Source organism: Nilaparvata lugens, chromosome 4 (genome assembly GCF_014356525.2).
Source record: "Nilaparvata lugens isolate BPH chromosome 4, ASM1435652v1, whole genome shotgun sequence".
Lineage (NCBI taxonomy): Eukaryota > Metazoa > Arthropoda > Insecta > Hemiptera > Delphacidae > Nilaparvata > Nilaparvata lugens.
This window is the reverse complement of record NC_052507.1, coordinates 556,104-573,610: the sequence shown is the minus strand read 5'-3', so window position 1 is coordinate 573,610 and position 17,507 is coordinate 556,104. Positions and strand designations below refer to the sequence as shown.

The 17,507-nt window shown below is 35.0% G+C and overlaps 1 protein-coding gene across 1 annotated transcript in view; it reads left to right on the top strand.

Moving 5' to 3' along the window:
* LOC111049122 (pre-mRNA-processing factor 39) overlaps positions 1-17,507 on the top strand; it is a 77,392-nt gene that overhangs the window by 20,571 nt on the left and 39,314 nt on the right. The window contains 6 exon segments of the mRNA XM_039425641.1: positions 1,988-2,191; positions 4,303-4,513; positions 8,774-8,958; positions 10,444-10,551; positions 14,047-14,172; positions 17,306-17,454. Coding sequence (XP_039281575.1) covers positions 1,988-2,191; positions 4,303-4,513; positions 8,774-8,958; positions 10,444-10,551; positions 14,047-14,172; positions 17,306-17,454 — 983 coding nt within the window.

Below are 17,507 nucleotides of genomic sequence, written 5' to 3'. Positions count from 1 at the left end.
CCTTAATTCATTGTAAGTAGTCCAGCAAGCATACCTAAATTTATTTCATTACTCATGCACAAAATCAAAACAATTAAATTGAAATAATTTATATGCCAACAAATTCATTTATTTATTTGAAAATTTACATATTTGAGGGCACCAGGAACTGAATCCCATTATTGCCCTCATAACACACATTGAGCATACAATTTGAAAAACAATAAATCAAAATGAAAATAAAATAACTTAACTAACATACTATTGAGTTTTAGAAAAAACTGAAAACAAGATACAAACAAAATAGTAGGAAACCTTTTGTTTTTATGCATTACAAATTCGAAATAGACTAGTCTAAGTTTAACAAAAACACAATATTCTGAAGAAAACCCATAACAAAAGGAAATAGATAATGAATTAAGGAACGAAATAATTAATTCAAACATTATTCAAAATGAATGTTGTGAAAATAATTAAGGACTGAAAATTTTGTAAAGTGAACAACCTTACAAGACTTAACCTATTTCGGACTATGTGTAGCCTTATCTAAATTTGGGAGAGGAATAGCACAAGGTTACCTTATTTTTTCTCTCCCCATCATTTTTGACGATGTACTTTTGTATGAATCAATCAATAAAGAATAAAAATCATAATGATTATAATGACTTATTGTATCAAGAAAGATTAAATTGTGTAGCTCCGTAAGATCTGCAAACAATATGCCAAAACTTCGATTACCTTTCGATTGATGGTCGGGGAGGGGGCAGATTTTCTTAATTCGGCGTTACTTATCTTATTTGTTCCTAATGCTACTTAATTTTGTACATTTTTTAATTGTATTATGAAAGGATAGTGAATAATCATATATTGAGGTCCATGTTATGATGGCAATGGTATTGCTATCCTTGTCTATCATTCAACAAAGCGGATAGTGCTATCTCTTTCTCGCTTTGCTCTGTTGCCAGATCGTCTTTGAACAATGTAGGATTGATAATTATTTATAAAATAGTTCATCTTAATTATTAAATTATTGAAAAATATAATTTCTTGCTTAATTAAATATAATTAATATATTTTAAATGAGAATGAACCGTTAATCTTACATCAATAAACCTGTATCAGCTACCGTCTATAGAAGGCATTGACAAGACAGAGGATCGGCAACATTTTCTCCTATCTTTGTCCACTGCCATTATAACGTGGACCTCACTATAGCTATTAATGAAAGTATTAATGTGTATAGGTCTCATCCATTTCTGGTTATTTAGAATTAATATTTTGATCTGTTCATATTTATCACAACATCACAACATTGTTTACAAATACTTAACATGAGGAAAGGCACAACAGGCTCATGCCCAAAACTGTCCCATTTCCAATTTATACTATACTGTCCAAATCAAAATGTTGGTTATGTCATTTTCACTTTTACAAAATACAATTTACGCTCTTGAATACTCAGATAAACGAGCAAATTTTGAATCAAATAGATACTATTAGAGCCTAGAATCATAAAATCTAGAACAGTAACTTAATAATTATTCAAAAAGTATAAATTTTGATTGAAACAGAAAATTTTCGAGCTAAAAACCTCACACTTTACAGAAAACCAATATATTACAAATATACTTTATATTCTACCAATATCAGCAATATTTATTTAATCATTCAAAATATTACACAACTTACATAAAAGTACCACAGGCTTATAAGCCCAAAACGGGTAAATATTAGCTAAGTACAGCTAATATTAGCTGAGTACTTGATTTTTAACTAGCAGGTAACCCGTGCTCCGCAAGGGTCTTATCGAAAACTTGACCTAGAATCTTGGAAGAATTGAAAATAGGCCTACAACCATCCTCGGTAAATTGAGAATCTATATGCAAAATTCCAAGTTATTCAGTTGAGACGTGATGATGCGTCATTCGCGAATTTCCTATCCTGTACGTGTATAAGCCAATTTTTTCTGTATTATATTATAGATTAATTAGTGATTTTTATTTTTTAGGTGCCAGTTGATAAGCCTGCGGTGAGTGTTGTCGAAATCCTTGACGACGAGGAAAAACCAGATGAAATCGAGATGACAGTCATTGATGAGGTCACCGATGTCGAAGACGATGACAAAACGGTCAAAGTCAAATCGGAGAATTCTGAAAGCAAAAAGGAGGAGGAGACCCCCCCCCCAGAAGAGGAACCGGTGAAAGTCGATCTGGTAAATAGGTTATTCCTGTTTCATTTATTCAATGATACATAAAACACGATTCATTAGAATGAATGGGATAGGACCTCCAGGCACAGCCCAAAACTGTTCCTTCCCCGAATTTCGATTCAACACTAGTCAAAAAATAGCTATGTTTCAATCACTTTTGAATTTGAGTCCAATTTTCAGGATAAGCACAAAACAAGAAATTTTGTGTATTGTACTCTGTTTTCGCTTATCTTCTGCTGTTTTTTAATAGACGGGGAGTAGCCGTTTGCAGGGCTGAGCCACTACCTCCGTAAACAAAGCCGTAGTGCATTCGTGTGACGTCAGCACAGGTAGGGCCACTACACCAATAAAACACTAGCTGATATAGATCAGCTGAAATCAACAAATTTTTATTGATGTAGGAGCCCTACCTGTGCTGACGTCACACGAATGCACTACGGCTTTGTTTACGGAGGTAGTGGCTGAGCACGATGTTTCTAGTCGAGGAGTTAGCCAAGAAGTGCGAGCCCTGGAAGAGACATTCACGGCAAAGTAACGTACACTATTTTTTGTCATAATCTAAGGAAGAGTAATTGGGAAACAGAAAACATTATGACCTATGTATGGGAACATATACTATGAACGACCTATACTATGGAATAGCTTCTTTTGCTATCTTTTCCAGTAGCGGCTCGTGATCTTTTAGCTTGGGGGTTCAACCTCTTGATCTATTGGGGAGAAAGGTCAAGAGGATATAGAGTATTGAGCATAATCAAGTATAAAGGTAATCAATAATTATTTTAAGGAATTACCCCCCCATATTTTCTACAATAAAGATTTTTTGTCCGCTTCATATTTTTCTTTTTTGATTTTACTTCGGGAGTTATTCTACCATCATGTTTTATTTCACACCTATCCTCAATATCAATAATGCTTGTCAAATACTGAACCTTATTCATATTTTCTCATCAATAATACAGCTGTGCTTAGTGAGAGAAGTTGTGTGTATTTTTTGGTTCAAATTTCTATAAAATAACTTGATTAATTCAATATGAAGTGATAAAATTAAGTGTTATATTTAAATATAGTTTGGTGTTTTAATTTCTCTAAATTCAAAATGTTTAGCTTATGTATATATATTTTTTTGGACGAAAATTAAACTTGAACGTTTTACAGTAGAAACATAACCTATTTTTGGACATTTTATTAATTTATCAAAATTTGGGAATGGAATAGATTTGGGTCAAGCCTGTTGTTCCTTCCTAATCATATTTATATGATTTGTGATTCTGTCCACGAATAAATAAATAAAATGCTGTTACGGTAACACAATAAATTATATTCACACTCTCACTAAAAGAAAATGGACATACTAGAAATACTCACGAATACACGAAACACACTAGAAATACCTATATTCTTCAACACGCGAAACAAATTTATATTATGAAATTTATCACAACACTATGCAGTGTATACCCGAAACCGTACCGTATAACCTCAAACCTTTCACGCTTAGGCTACTTCTTCTTTACCGCTTTTTACTGTTTACTGCCACCAAATTTGAATTTATTGGTTATGAGCAAGTTCAAGATGGCACTGAATCCGTATCACAAATACTCACGATTCATTCGGAGGTTTACCGAATGCTTCACTTTCCTCGGCTAGGTTCGGCTACTCTCGGATGAACTCGTGCAAACTTGGTTCAGGCAAGATTGTGAACCAAATTCGTGCTAGCAAACCGATTCCCTCCCCCGTTCCACTACCTCACTTAGCCCTGTTTTTGGGTTCAGATTGGGGAATAAATACTGCTTTCCACCACCAACCTTCTCGTCATGCCATTCGGTATTGTTTCAAGGAAGGCACTCTGGTACCGGCCGCAAAACATCGACGTTAAGTTTACGTAGATGAAAAATGTTGTGATGTAATTTCATGAGTATAAAATAAAAATATAATTATTTGAGTTGCAAATTCATCATTGTATAGGAAGTTGATTCAATTCTGGGGGTTCAATGAACCATTGAACACATAGGAGGAGCCGCCACTGATCTTTTCTCTATGATATTATCTATTGTTTTTGTATTATTTTCTGAGGCAATAAAAGAATTCAATTTGATTTGTTGGGTTATTTGCAGACGGAGAGCATAGACCCGGACACAGAGATGGTGTCTGAGGATGAGCTGCCGGCGGAGACTAGTGGTGGGGGCAGTGGAGGTGGCAGCAAGCTGGACACGGAGGCGGTGTCCGATGAGGAGTTGGCCGCCCCCGACCTACCTGAGACGGAGGCCGTGTCTGAGGACGAACTGCCCCCCGACAAGAAGGCCTCGGCTAAGGAGGCCGAGAAAGGTAGGCGAACAATAGACAAATATGAGAAGGGTGTGATCACATGGAATGCGTGTATGTGTCATCAAAAAATGTGAAAAACAATAAAAACACTTCACTTAAATGGGTTACTTTTATAAATCAATAAAACAATATTGAAACTTGAAGTACCCTTTATTATTTAAAATATCACAACGAATAGTTTTCACCATTTCAACTTGAAAATGACTTTCTTCGAAGGTATAGTCGAAACTAGTCGTTGTAATACAGGGTTATCATAAAAGAATGGTGCGGTTTCGAACATTGTTTAAAGAAAAACCAAATTACTTACAGTTAATGTTTTTTATTCACCTAATTTGTCGTCTGAAACAGTTTTTTTACATGATTATTAACTTTCAATAAGTGCGCCCTTAGTCGCTCGACAAATGTCCAAACGATAATAAATTTCTCTCTTAACATTCGATAACATTTCTTCGATTATGGTTGTCATTGGTTCTTTAATCCTGTTTTAAAGTGGCTCAGTTCGCGATTTCTTGTGAATAAACAATGTTTTTGATGTAAATTTACAAGAAAAAATCTACCTGAACCACTTAAAAACAGGATTAATGAAGCAATGACAACCATAACCAATGAAATGCTAGCGAATGTTTGGAGAGAAATTGATTATCGTTTGGATATTTTGTCGAACGACTAAAGGCGCACATATTTAAATTTATCAATTATGTAAAAAAACTGCCTGAGACGACAAATTAGATGAATAAACAACATCAACTGTAAGTAATTTGGTTTTTCTTTAAACCATGTTCGAAACCTCACCATTCTTTTATGATAACTCTGTATTTTAAATAATAAAGGATACTTCAAGTTTCAATATTGTTTTATTAATGAAAATCAATGTACAGGTGCGGCAGCGAAATTTCCTTTTTCAAATGTGAATAAAACTCTTTGTATGGATCACAAAGTTTGTATTTAATTTTTGTAATGTAGACATATGTATAAAGTTTTGTTTCAATTAGTTTTGAATATGAAATCAGGTAGGTGACGCCCCCATTCTCCATACACTGAGTAAACCGATTTCTGGCGTTTGTCATGACTCCTTCCAGCATTACAGGCGTTATGTTGGCAATTTCTTCCCTGATATTGGTATTCAAGTCTTATAGGGTCCTGTATTCAAGTCTTATAGGGTCCTGTATTCAAGTCTTATAGGGTCCTTGGAAGGTTCACATAAACTAGGAATTTCAAAAATAACCGTAGAAAAAAATCGCAAGGGTTCAAATCGGGAGATCGGGCTGGCTACTCCAAATCGCTCCTAAAGCGTTCATGTTGATAATGTACTTATTGTTATAGATAGATATTTAATTCATTCAACACAGTGCACTTACTATTACACAAGCACACAGTTGAACGTCTACTAAAAGCCTACTAAAATCGACTAATTCCCTCAAGTATCCACCAAATATTCCTTCACCGTGTAGTAGGCTTTGTCAGTCAGATATTTTTGAAAGTCGGCTCTAAATCGGTTCTAAAAATCTAATAAAGCCTAGCTATATTGGTAGGGTATTTTATAAATAAACTACCAAATACATTGAAAAATCAAGAAAGTATAAAAATATTCAAGAATCAATTAAAAAAGTTTTTAGTCGATGGAACATTTTATAGTATCAAAGAGTTCCTTTCCATCTGAATATCTGGGTTTGTTTCAAAGTCTTGACATTCTATGTGTATGAATACACAGTATTTTCTATGTTATAAATAAACTGGACAGCCTTTTTACATAGGTACATACTGAGAGTTATATTCAAACCATATGTGTATATGTAACTTACATTACATATGCATATTATATGGTATATTGACTTGTCTTATAATCCATCCTGGGGTCCCCAAGACGTAATCTAAAAAAATCTATTAAGAGGGATGCTGGTGGATGCACGCTTTAAATGTATAGTGAGCTTATTTTAACATTTGCAGCCTGAATAACTAGGATTACCCTCAAAAAGCTTCAACCTATGCGGCTGAATAGCAAAGTTGTCTCTGCCTCTTGTGCGTATCGGATATAAGTCTCAGGTCCATTCTATTTTTTACTGTGTGTATAATTATTCTAAAAATGTAAATCGAAGGCACGGAAAATGTAAATCGAAGGCACGGTCAGCAGCGACAATGATCTGATCGCATCTCTACAGGGGGGATTGAATCCAAGGCTCGCTATATACCGTATTGCCCTCTTTTGTAATACATATTTTCCTTTGTGGTACAACCCCAAAGCTCTATACCATATCTGAGGTAACAGTAAAAAGTAGCGAAGTATGCAACTTTAACAGTGTTTTGTGGGACATACTTCGCAAGATTTCTTGAGAGGAAGAGACTTTTAATTAATTTCTTTACAATATTATCAACATGCATTGCCCATGTCAACCTGTCATCAAAGTACACCCCCAACATATTAACTGTGTCCGTGCACTCGATTTCATCTTCTCCAATACATATTTTAGGAAGACTTGTATAAATGAATCTTCTTATATAAAGGCGTTCTAGAAAGTGATCCTCAATCACGTTCAGAAAGTTCCTGGACAATTGTAATGTTGTATGGTTGGAAATGAAGATTATCATGAAGAATTCGTCTCACAGAACGATCGGGAAGTCCAAGAGCAGACGCATGTTTGCGCGCAGAACGCTGTGGTGATCATAACACTGAAACTCTCACTGCCTCAATGTTATCAGGTGACCTAATGGGCCGAGGGACTTCAGTTCTTCGTCTTGTCGCACTTTCAGTTTGTCTGAACGTAGTGACGCACGTAACAATTGATTCCCGGTCCGCGGCAGTAGCCAAAGGGGCTAAATTAGAGCGATTTCGAAATGCGCGCTGGGTTGTGATCACAGAACATCCGCTCGAAAAATAAGTCTCAACGGCAAATACACGCTTCTCATTGTTCCAATGCATGATGGCGACTGAACATGTCGGGGAGAAAACTTAATGGTCTGGCCTCTCTAACGAGACCAAATTTGCTCTACTACGACATCAGCTGACTGAATGGTGTTCACTTTAAAAAAGGAAGTTTCGCTGCCGCACCCGGTAGTTATTATTCATTGAATTCATTACGTTTGTGATTTATTAATGAATTGATTCATATTCTGCTAAGGACAGTAGGACTCCAATTATCCGAATTAATGGGGACCGGGACCCATTCGGATAATCAGAGTTTTTTTTCTTAAATTGCCATTGGAGAGAAAAAAAAAGCTTCGTTTTGATATTGTACTATTTTTTCATTGAATTAAATTTAAGAAACATTATATTTTCACATGTTTTAGATATAAATAAAATGTACTGTATATGTGTATGTGAGCGGACGCGCAAACACTGGCTTCGCGGGGGGAAGAATAATAGCACACTTAGGGCCGGTTTCCGAGACTTTAAAGTCCTAGACTTTAAACAGCTGGAGTCAGAAAATTGGCTTTCCAAAACGGGACGTAGTCGCAGCTTTTATAACAGTAGTCGTAGTTTTTATTTTCTCATTTCTATAATTGGAAACGTTTTTCCTTGACGAAATAAGACATTTCTAAATAATTCAAAATAGCTGAAATTTTACATTATTTTAATTGTGTTCAATTTTCTAGTTTTTCGAAATTTAATTTAAACGTGACTATGACAATGACTGCGACTACGCCCCGTTTTGGAAAACCAATTTTCTGACTCCAGCTGTTTAAAGTCTAGGACTTAGCTAAATCCCGAGCTCGGAAACCGGCCCTACGACTTTTTTTTGGACAGATTTTTTTCTGAAAGTGATTCGGATAATCGGTGATTTGGATAGTCGGAGTTCGGATAATTTGAGTTCTGCTGTATTTCTCAAACCCAATTCTGATTTAGGGCCGTTGAAGCGTTTTTAGGTGTTTTTGCACTGGCGGCGGACGAGTCAGTAGGGCAGGAAGCTCTCCGATTGGTTGATTATCAGCTGATTCTCGATCAGCTGATTGGGTTGGCGTTTGGGAATCAGCTGATAATCAGTCAAACAGAGAGCTTCCTGCCCTGCAGTCAATTTGAGTCAAATTTATTTATGGCAACATTGCGCCAAATGCTTTGTTGAATGATACACAAGGATAGCAACACCAATGTTGATCAAATACTGCCATTATAACGTGGACCTCACTATAGTTATTTTCTATAATAATTAAACACTCAAATAACCCTATGAAAATACTTTATTATCCAACCATAAATCACCTTGGGTAGATACTCGGTTCCCATTCTAATGGTTGATTATTTGAGAATTTTATATTTTTCTACAGACAAGGAAGCTGAAAAAGCTGATTCTACTGCTACAGCTGAGAACGGAAAAGGAGTGAAACGAAAGCTGTCTGAGGGAGATGACAAGAGCTCGCCTGCTTCCACTGAGACAGCCGGCGGTAATAAGGAGGAAGCTCCTGCCAAGAAGGCTGCCACTGATAAAACGTCTGTCGTCGCCAAGCCACCGGTATGTGTCAATCACATGTATCTCACATTCATTTGTATCTCACATTCATATTTATATTATGTTCCCCATGAAGGTCTGCAGAATGCATTTGAGAATTCAGAATTCTAAAAATTATTGAATTTATCGCAGAATATTCAATCATATTTAGATATGAGCCTAGCAAGCTACAATATTGGAAGCTGAAGGGAAGATCTCCATAGTGAGGTCCACGTCATAATGGCAGTGGAGAAAGATAGGAGAACAACTTAGTCGATTCTTTGTCTCGCCACTGCCTTCTACAGAATATAGCCGGTATATTTGATGTAATATTAACTGTTAATTCTGGTTGAAATAATCTATTCTATTTCACTCCTCAAGAAGATATATTTTTAAATTATTTTATTTTCATAATTGAGATTGAGATTGAATATTCTGTTAATTAGTTATGTATTTACATTGGTTAAAATGATTGGCAATATTTCGGAGCTAGAAAAGAATAGCACTGTCTGCTTTGTCGAATGATAGACAAGGATAGCAACACCGATGTTAATCGAATGTTGCCATTATAACGTGGACCTCACTATAAGTTCAAGTAAATGTATCATTATTTCATACAATTCTGTTATCTTCTCTGTAATTCTACAAGGATGAATTTCTCCAACAACTTTATAATTGTTTTATAAATGACTAGCAGGTAACCCGTGCTCCGTATAGGTCTAATTGAAAACTTGACCTACTGAACTGTTGAAGAATTCAAAATAGGCCCTGTAACCAAGATAATTAGTTGAGTAGTTCAGACGTGATGATGTGTCCTTAATCCTTTATTATAATCTGGGCACCGAGCTTTGCTCGTTATTCATTTATTGATAAACAGAACACATTTCTTTAAAATGATTGGGGAAGGACTAACAGGCACATACCAAAACTCTTTCTTCCCCGAATTTCGTTTTATACACTATAAATATTTTTCAAAAAGTAGGTTATGTTCCATAAACTTGAATTCAGGTTCAATTTTCAGTCCAAACATTTGAAAATAGAAAAGTTCCAATTCATATTGTTTACAAACCAAATTTAATAATAAAATAACACTCACCAATCACTTAGAACTGTAAAATAATGATTAATTTTGAGAAAAGCTGATAAAGAATTTTTCATTTTCAAATAGTTTAACAGCTGAACATAATTCTGTCTCTCTTCCACACAGCACTCGCATCTTCTGTTATCAACAAACGACGAAATCCATCTGTTTTTCCAAGGATGGATAATTATTATCCTTTTCATGTCCTTCAGCGAGTTTTCCCAGGGATGAGACCTAGTGCAATCGAATTTTTATATCATAAACCTACTATGTTCCAAATTTCGTGAAAATTGTTAGAGCCGTTTTCGAGATCCGTTGTATATAAATAACCAGATATAAATATACAGAAATTGCTCGCTTAATATAATAGGATAGATTGTTAATAATAAATTTATAAGAATGACTCAATTTAGGATTTGTTTGTTCAGGTGAAAACGTCCAAACTACCGGAATTGGAAAAGTACTGGAAAGCAGTGAAAGACGATTCGTCAGACTTCACAGGATGGACTTATTTGTTGCAATACGTCGACCAAGAAGTAAGCATTCTCATCTTATTTTATTATTCATATGTTATGCCGCATCCACACTTTCGCCCAATGCGTACATAAGACGACGAGCGCGAGAGTGTGGATTGGTGGTTTGCCAGCGCTCGCCGTCACTGGCCTTGGCTTGCCATCGCTCCGATTTTTGTCGAGCGAAGGCGAGTGGCCAGCCGAGCATCCATAAATGGTCACATTGCAGGGTGGCCAGCTACTTGGCGAGAGTGTGGACTAGGATTTATGTATTCATTCATTTATAACAAACATGCACACATTATAGAAGTAACTAAAATATTAAGAAGCAGCTCTAAAATATAAGCAACAATCCAATATTTAACAGCGCAAAAGATCTATCATTTATTTATGAACTAGCAGGAAACCTGTGCTCCTCAAGGGTATATTTTAAAACTTGACAAACTGGAAACTTGATAGAGTGGAATCTTAAAGAATTGAAAATAGGCCTATACCATAGCCACCTCTAATACAAGGCCCCGGCCTACGATATTGCAACGTCGCAGTGTAGGCCTAGAATCTAATACATGATTAGTGAAAAAGATTTAAAAAATACCAGCTGATCTTTTTCACCAATCACGTATTAGATTCTAGGCCTACACTGCGACGTTGCAATATCGTAGGCCGGGGCCTTGTAGTAGAGGTGGCTATGCTTATACCCATCCTCGGTTGGTTAAGAAACTATATGCACAATTTCAAGTTAATCAGTCAAGTAGTTCAGACGTGATTATGCGTCAAACATAATTCTCCTATCCCGTACGTGTATAAGCCAGTTCTTTCCTTTATTATAGTATAGATAATTTCATCTATACAATAACAAATTGTAATATAGATATGATTGGACTAGAGCAACTGGTCATAAACAAATAATAATATATAATGCATTACCACTCGTTCACATTCCATGTAATCATACCCTGAATATTTGTGTATGTTGTATTGAATATCTATTTATACAATTAGGCTCAACTCACACTAACTCAGGTCGAGAAGAGGCTCGAGTCTAGTCGAGAGCATGTGTTTCCAAATGGTGACTCAGACCAGTCGATTCTAGTCTCCGCGATGTCACCCATTTGAAAACATATGCTCTTGACTAGAGTCGAGTCGTGTCTCGACCTGAGTCGCGTTAGTGTGAGTTGAGCCTAAGACGTTGATGTTGTAAATACCATTGATGGTTCTCTTTCAATTTTAGAGAAATACCACATTTCTTCCCATGCAATCAAATTATTAAATATTTATACAGAGTGGTCCAGAGGAAACGCATGTTTTTCGAACCGCTAGTACTCGGTGATGGGAGAGGTTGGACGAATGTTGACAGACGGCCCATACTATGCCATTTCAGTCGCGATGGAGCGTTGGAACGTACAAACAATATCGTGTGTTCGATGTCGAACGGTTTTTCAGAAACAATGAATCTGTAGTGACAGTGCAACGCTTTCCGTTAATATTTTAGAGTTGGACGTCGAGGTGCGGTGCCTGATCGAAATATTGTACTCTGATGGGTAGCAGCGTTTAGAAGTACTGGTTCTGTGATGAAAAAGAAACCACCTGGTCTTCCCCGTTCAGTTCGTAAACCGGAAAATGTAGACCGAGTCAGTGTCGTCTAGTCCTAAGACCATGTCGTCTAGTCGATCGACAATGACTAGTAATAACTGCCGTTCTAACTCCATGTATATTTTCCGGAGTACAAACTAAACAAGGAAGACCAGGTGGTTTCTTTTTCATCACAAAACCAGTACTTATAAACGCTGCAACTCATCAGAGTACAGTATTTCGATCAGGCATTGCACCTCGACGCCAAACTCTGAAATATTGACGGAAAAGCGTTGCACTGTTACTACAGATTCATTGTTTCTGAAAAACTGTTTGACAGCGAACACACTATGTTGTACGTTCCAACGCTCCATAGCGACTGAAATGGCATAGTATGGGCCGCCTGCCAACATTCGTTCAAGGGCAATACCCCCTCCTATCGCCGAGTACTATCGGTTCGAAAAACATGCGTTTCCTCTGCACCACTCTTTATTATTATTTATGTGTATAAGTACAGGGTGACCCAGAATATCGGGAACTTCAAAAAACGGCATAAAATATTAGTGGGAAGGGCAAGAATAATTTTATTCAAACTAATGTAAAGTTCAATACTTGCTATTTGAGAATTATTAATAACATCTATCACTTTTTAACAATTACTTATTTAAGATGGCTTCCTCCTGCACGAATACACTCTTGAAATCTGTGTTGACGATTCCTCATTGATCGCTGCAATATCTCATCTGGGATATCGTGGATTTCATTTTGAATTCTGTTTTAATATTTAATCAATTCAATATTATTGATCAAATTGTAAGCTAAATCCACACTGTACGGCAGTTAATGGCAACTGTGCGAGTGAGGTAACCGTGTAATCTCACGATTAGGTTGCGTTTCCTTGTCCCATCCATGGCTCTTTCCATCTGCGATTTTCTGTTTGTGGAGCTATTTCAAAATCAAGTTTTCACAACTTGACCATTAACTGTGGTTGAATTATTATAACAGACAATTCAGAATGAAATTATCACTATCCCAGCTGAAATGTTGCAACAATCGTTCAGGAATCTCAACACAGATTTCAAGAGTGTATTCGTGCAGGAGGAAGCCATCTTGATGAAGTAAATATCGGGGACCAAGCTTCGCTCTGGAGTACAAAAGCATAAAAAAATTATTACGAAAGAAGAAATTATAGTAACATTCATACAGAAATGTTCTATCTAATCACAGTAAATTGAGATTAATTCCCAGAGGAATGCAAAAATTTCCCCACAAAGACCCAGTTGCACAAAAGCCGGTTAAATTTTAATCCTGATTAACTTCACGTGAATCAAATCAGAGAAGACCATTTCAAAAAGATGGATCTACTGGAATTAATCAGGATTTAAAGTAGACCGGCTTTTTTGCAACCGGCACTAAGTACCTGATTGAATGATTACAAAAGTTCAACAGCTGAGTCATAATTTTGACACAGTCCCACACTCATGAACTCGCTCACTCACTTCCATCACCAACAGACGACGAAATAATTATTATCAGCTGTTTTTCCAAGGATGAATAATAATTATCTTTTTAATGTCCTTCAGCGAGTTTTCCCAGGGATGAGACCTAGTGCAATCGAATCTTCATATTATAAACCTTTATTTTATGAATTTCGTGAGAATCGTTAGAGCCGTTTTCGAGATCCGGTGAAATACAAACATATAAACATCTAAATATAAACAGAAGTTGCTTTTTTAATAGTACAGGAATATCAAAAAGTGATAGATGTTACTAATAATTCTCAAATGTCAAGTCTTGAACTTCACATTAGTTTAAATAAAATCATTTCTGCCTATCCCACTTATGTTTTATGGCATTTTTAAAAGTTGCCGTTATTCTGGGTCACCCGGTATTTTATGCTTTAAATCATTTGAATTATATTATTCATAATTTCTTGTACTCTTTCAGAATGATGTGGAAGCAGCAAGGGAAGCCTATGATGCATTCCTCTCGCACTATCCCTACTGTTATGGCTATTGGCGAAAATATGCTGATTACGAAAAACGCAAAGGCAATAAGAAGAAGAGTGAAGAGGTCAGTGAAAATCTAAAACTATTCTGCATCAAAACTCCTCCTGGATGATAAGATAATAGTTTAAAATATGTTATCTTTTTGTTCAGTTCACACAAGGTCTATAAATACAGGTCATGACACTCATGTTCCTTATGGAGCGGCCATTTTATGGGGTCTTTATGGCAGTACATTTGAAAATCCAATCTAATTCAATGCAGATAATATGTGAATTCAGGTTTTCAATTTTTTAATGATGAAATTTCAATAATAAATGCTTCAATTATTAATTAATTTATTATTAAAAATTTGTCTTATTGTTGTAACTTAAGGATTATGATTCATAAGGCATTGGAACAAGACAAAAATATGCTAGGCCAACTTCAAAAAGAGTTGTAAGTTCCCGATTAATTAAATCTAAAAATCAACAATTCAGTTCCTAGTTGGAATCTAAATATTATTATTTCTGTCGTAACAATTTATTTTACAATTCAAAGCCAAGCAATATCCCTTGAACAATATAACAAAATAACACATTATGTTGTTCAATCTATAATAATAGCAGCTGATAAATTTGAAAATTGGTGAACTGGAACCCCATAAAATGGCGATTTTGCAATGCATCAATGGAGTGTGTCATGACCTGTATTTATAGACCTTGAGTTTAAAAAAATAACATATTTCAAACTATTTTTTATTCTTCATTTGTACAAAAACATTACTGAAATTATTGAGAGTGAGAGAGAGAAGCGTACCTTCAGCTATTTCTTTTTCAAAAAAGGGAGAGAACTTTAAAGAACCACTTATAGGTTCCTCTCAAAAATCTATAGTGAGGTCCACGTTATAATGGCAGTGTTTGATTAGCAATGGTATTGCTATCCTTGTCTATCATTCAACAAAGCGGATAGAGCTATCTCTTTCTCGCTTTCCTGTTGCCAGATCGTCTTTTAACAATGTAGAATTTATAATTAATTGACAATATACTCTATCTTAATTATGAAATAATTAATAAAATATAATTGATTATACCATTGAGAAACAATAGCTTGAGTAGATATCCCATGGTATAGGGCGTTTATGTCGCAACTTTTACTGTTATCCCAAGCCGATAGTCCACGTATTTCTTTCCCAAAAAGGTGTGTGACGCTGGTAGTCTCTCATATTGTGCCGTTCATACACTCTCACCCCAACAAAACAGTAAAAATCTACAATAATCGATAGTAATCGACTTGAGATAACAGTAAAAGTTGCGACATGAACGTCCTATACCATGGGATATTTACTTACGCTATTGTTTCTCTATAATTATACTTACCGTGAATGAACAGTTAATATTACTTCAATAAACCTGTATCAGCTACCGTTTATAGAAGGCATCAACAAGACAGAGGATCGGCAACGTTGTTGTGCTATCTTTCTCCACTGCCATTATAACGTGGACCTCACTATAGATAGTTCATTATTTTATTGATTTGCTCAATTCAGGAGCTACTGAATTATCTCCTTAAAAATTTAACTATGAATATGTTCATATTATTTTCATTTTAAAATTGAGTTAATTAAGTTAATCACCTGTTATTTGAACCAACTTGAGGTAGTTCATACTTGATTGCTCCGTGTTTTATTTTTCAGTCTATTCTATTATAATATCGATTTTCTAACAGGGTTTGTTAGCTTAGCTTAGGTTAGGTGTGCATTAATATCTCTCTTACAGCTATTCATGGCGTTGGAATTTTGGTAATTTTCCTCCTTGGTTGAAATTATTGACGTGGGAGACTGGTTAGAAGTAAGTATGATTTATCACTTGAACAAACAATAATTTATCAGAAATGAAGACAGTATTTTTGTCGTCTGTAATGCAGATACTGATACATTCTAATTTATTGTTTAAGTTGAAGAAATGAATTACAATAATGTATTTTGGATTTTACAATTTGTTGTGAAACTATATATTTACTATATGTTGAAGAAATGAATCACAATCATGTATTTTGGATTTTACAATTTGCTGTGAAACTATACATTTACTATAAGTTGCATCTGCTTGATTTCAGATTATTTTGATTACTGGAACACTGTATATTAATTAGTATAATTGTATCTAAACCTGAAAATTTATTGTATATTTTTCAGTACACATCTTCGAATAGTTATAAGCTCATTTACTTATTGATATATCATTTCCATAATCACTGTCAACAAGTTGACAATTGTATTGTGATTTCTAGTTTTAGTATATCTAGATTTTAGTTGACTTGGTTACATCCAAATGTGAGTAGCCTGAATTATGTATGTTTAGATTTAGTTTATTGTTGTATTTTAGATTTAAGAAGAATTCACGCATCGAAACAGAAAATTTCGCAGTTTTTTCATCAATTGGTCCCGGTATCTTCATGGAGAATCACCAATATTGCATCAATGTTGATGTGAAAAATTTTTGATTGGTTTCTTTTCTAGATTTTAGTTTGAGATAGTAATGTCCTCTTCTGGAGGATCAATAAATTTATGTTTAAAACATTTCTAGCCCTTAGTTTAAGATGATAACTTTAATTACATATGCCCTTATTTTTGTTTGCTATTGAAATAAATGGATAATATCTATGTTTTAACAATTAAATGTTTCATCGTTAGGTATCAAGATGTTTTCTAGCACTAGGTTTAAGGTAGATGATAATATCGCTCTTTAGGGGATTGAAAGCTTCATCAACTGATGTACAAAAAACGTTTTTCTAGTATTATTTAGTTTAAAAAAGTTCAAAATGTCCTTCTTCATTATATTGCAATAGTTTTAAGAGTATTATTAGTTAAAAAGTAACTTACTATATTTATGATCTAGTCATGTATTTCTTAGTGTGTTAAGAGTGTTATGTATGTTTACATATACCTTGTTATATCAGTAAGTAAATTATTTATTCTGTAAGATATTAATATTTAATCTATTTGGTGATATGACGATTGTTTCTAGGCTTGAGCGTGATATAAGATTTTAAAGATTAGAATATGAGTGTTATAGCTATTTATATGATATCATTTATCATGTATGCTATAAGAGTGATATATCTATGATACTTTGAAGTGATAGATTGATTTTTTCATGTATTTGGTAGGAAGAGTGATGATTTTTGAAGCAATAAATTAAGGATTCGAGTGTCTACAGGTTTTCGAACGAGGTCTTAAGGCGATACCGCTGAGCATTGATTTGTGGATTCATTACTTAAACTACTGCAAAGCCACCTATCCCAACCAAGAGGATTTCATCCGTTCACAATTTCAAAAAGCACTTGACGCTTGTGGATTAGAGTTTAGGTACGGGAAGTATTGCCAAATATTCTATTTACATCAATAATTATTAGAAATAT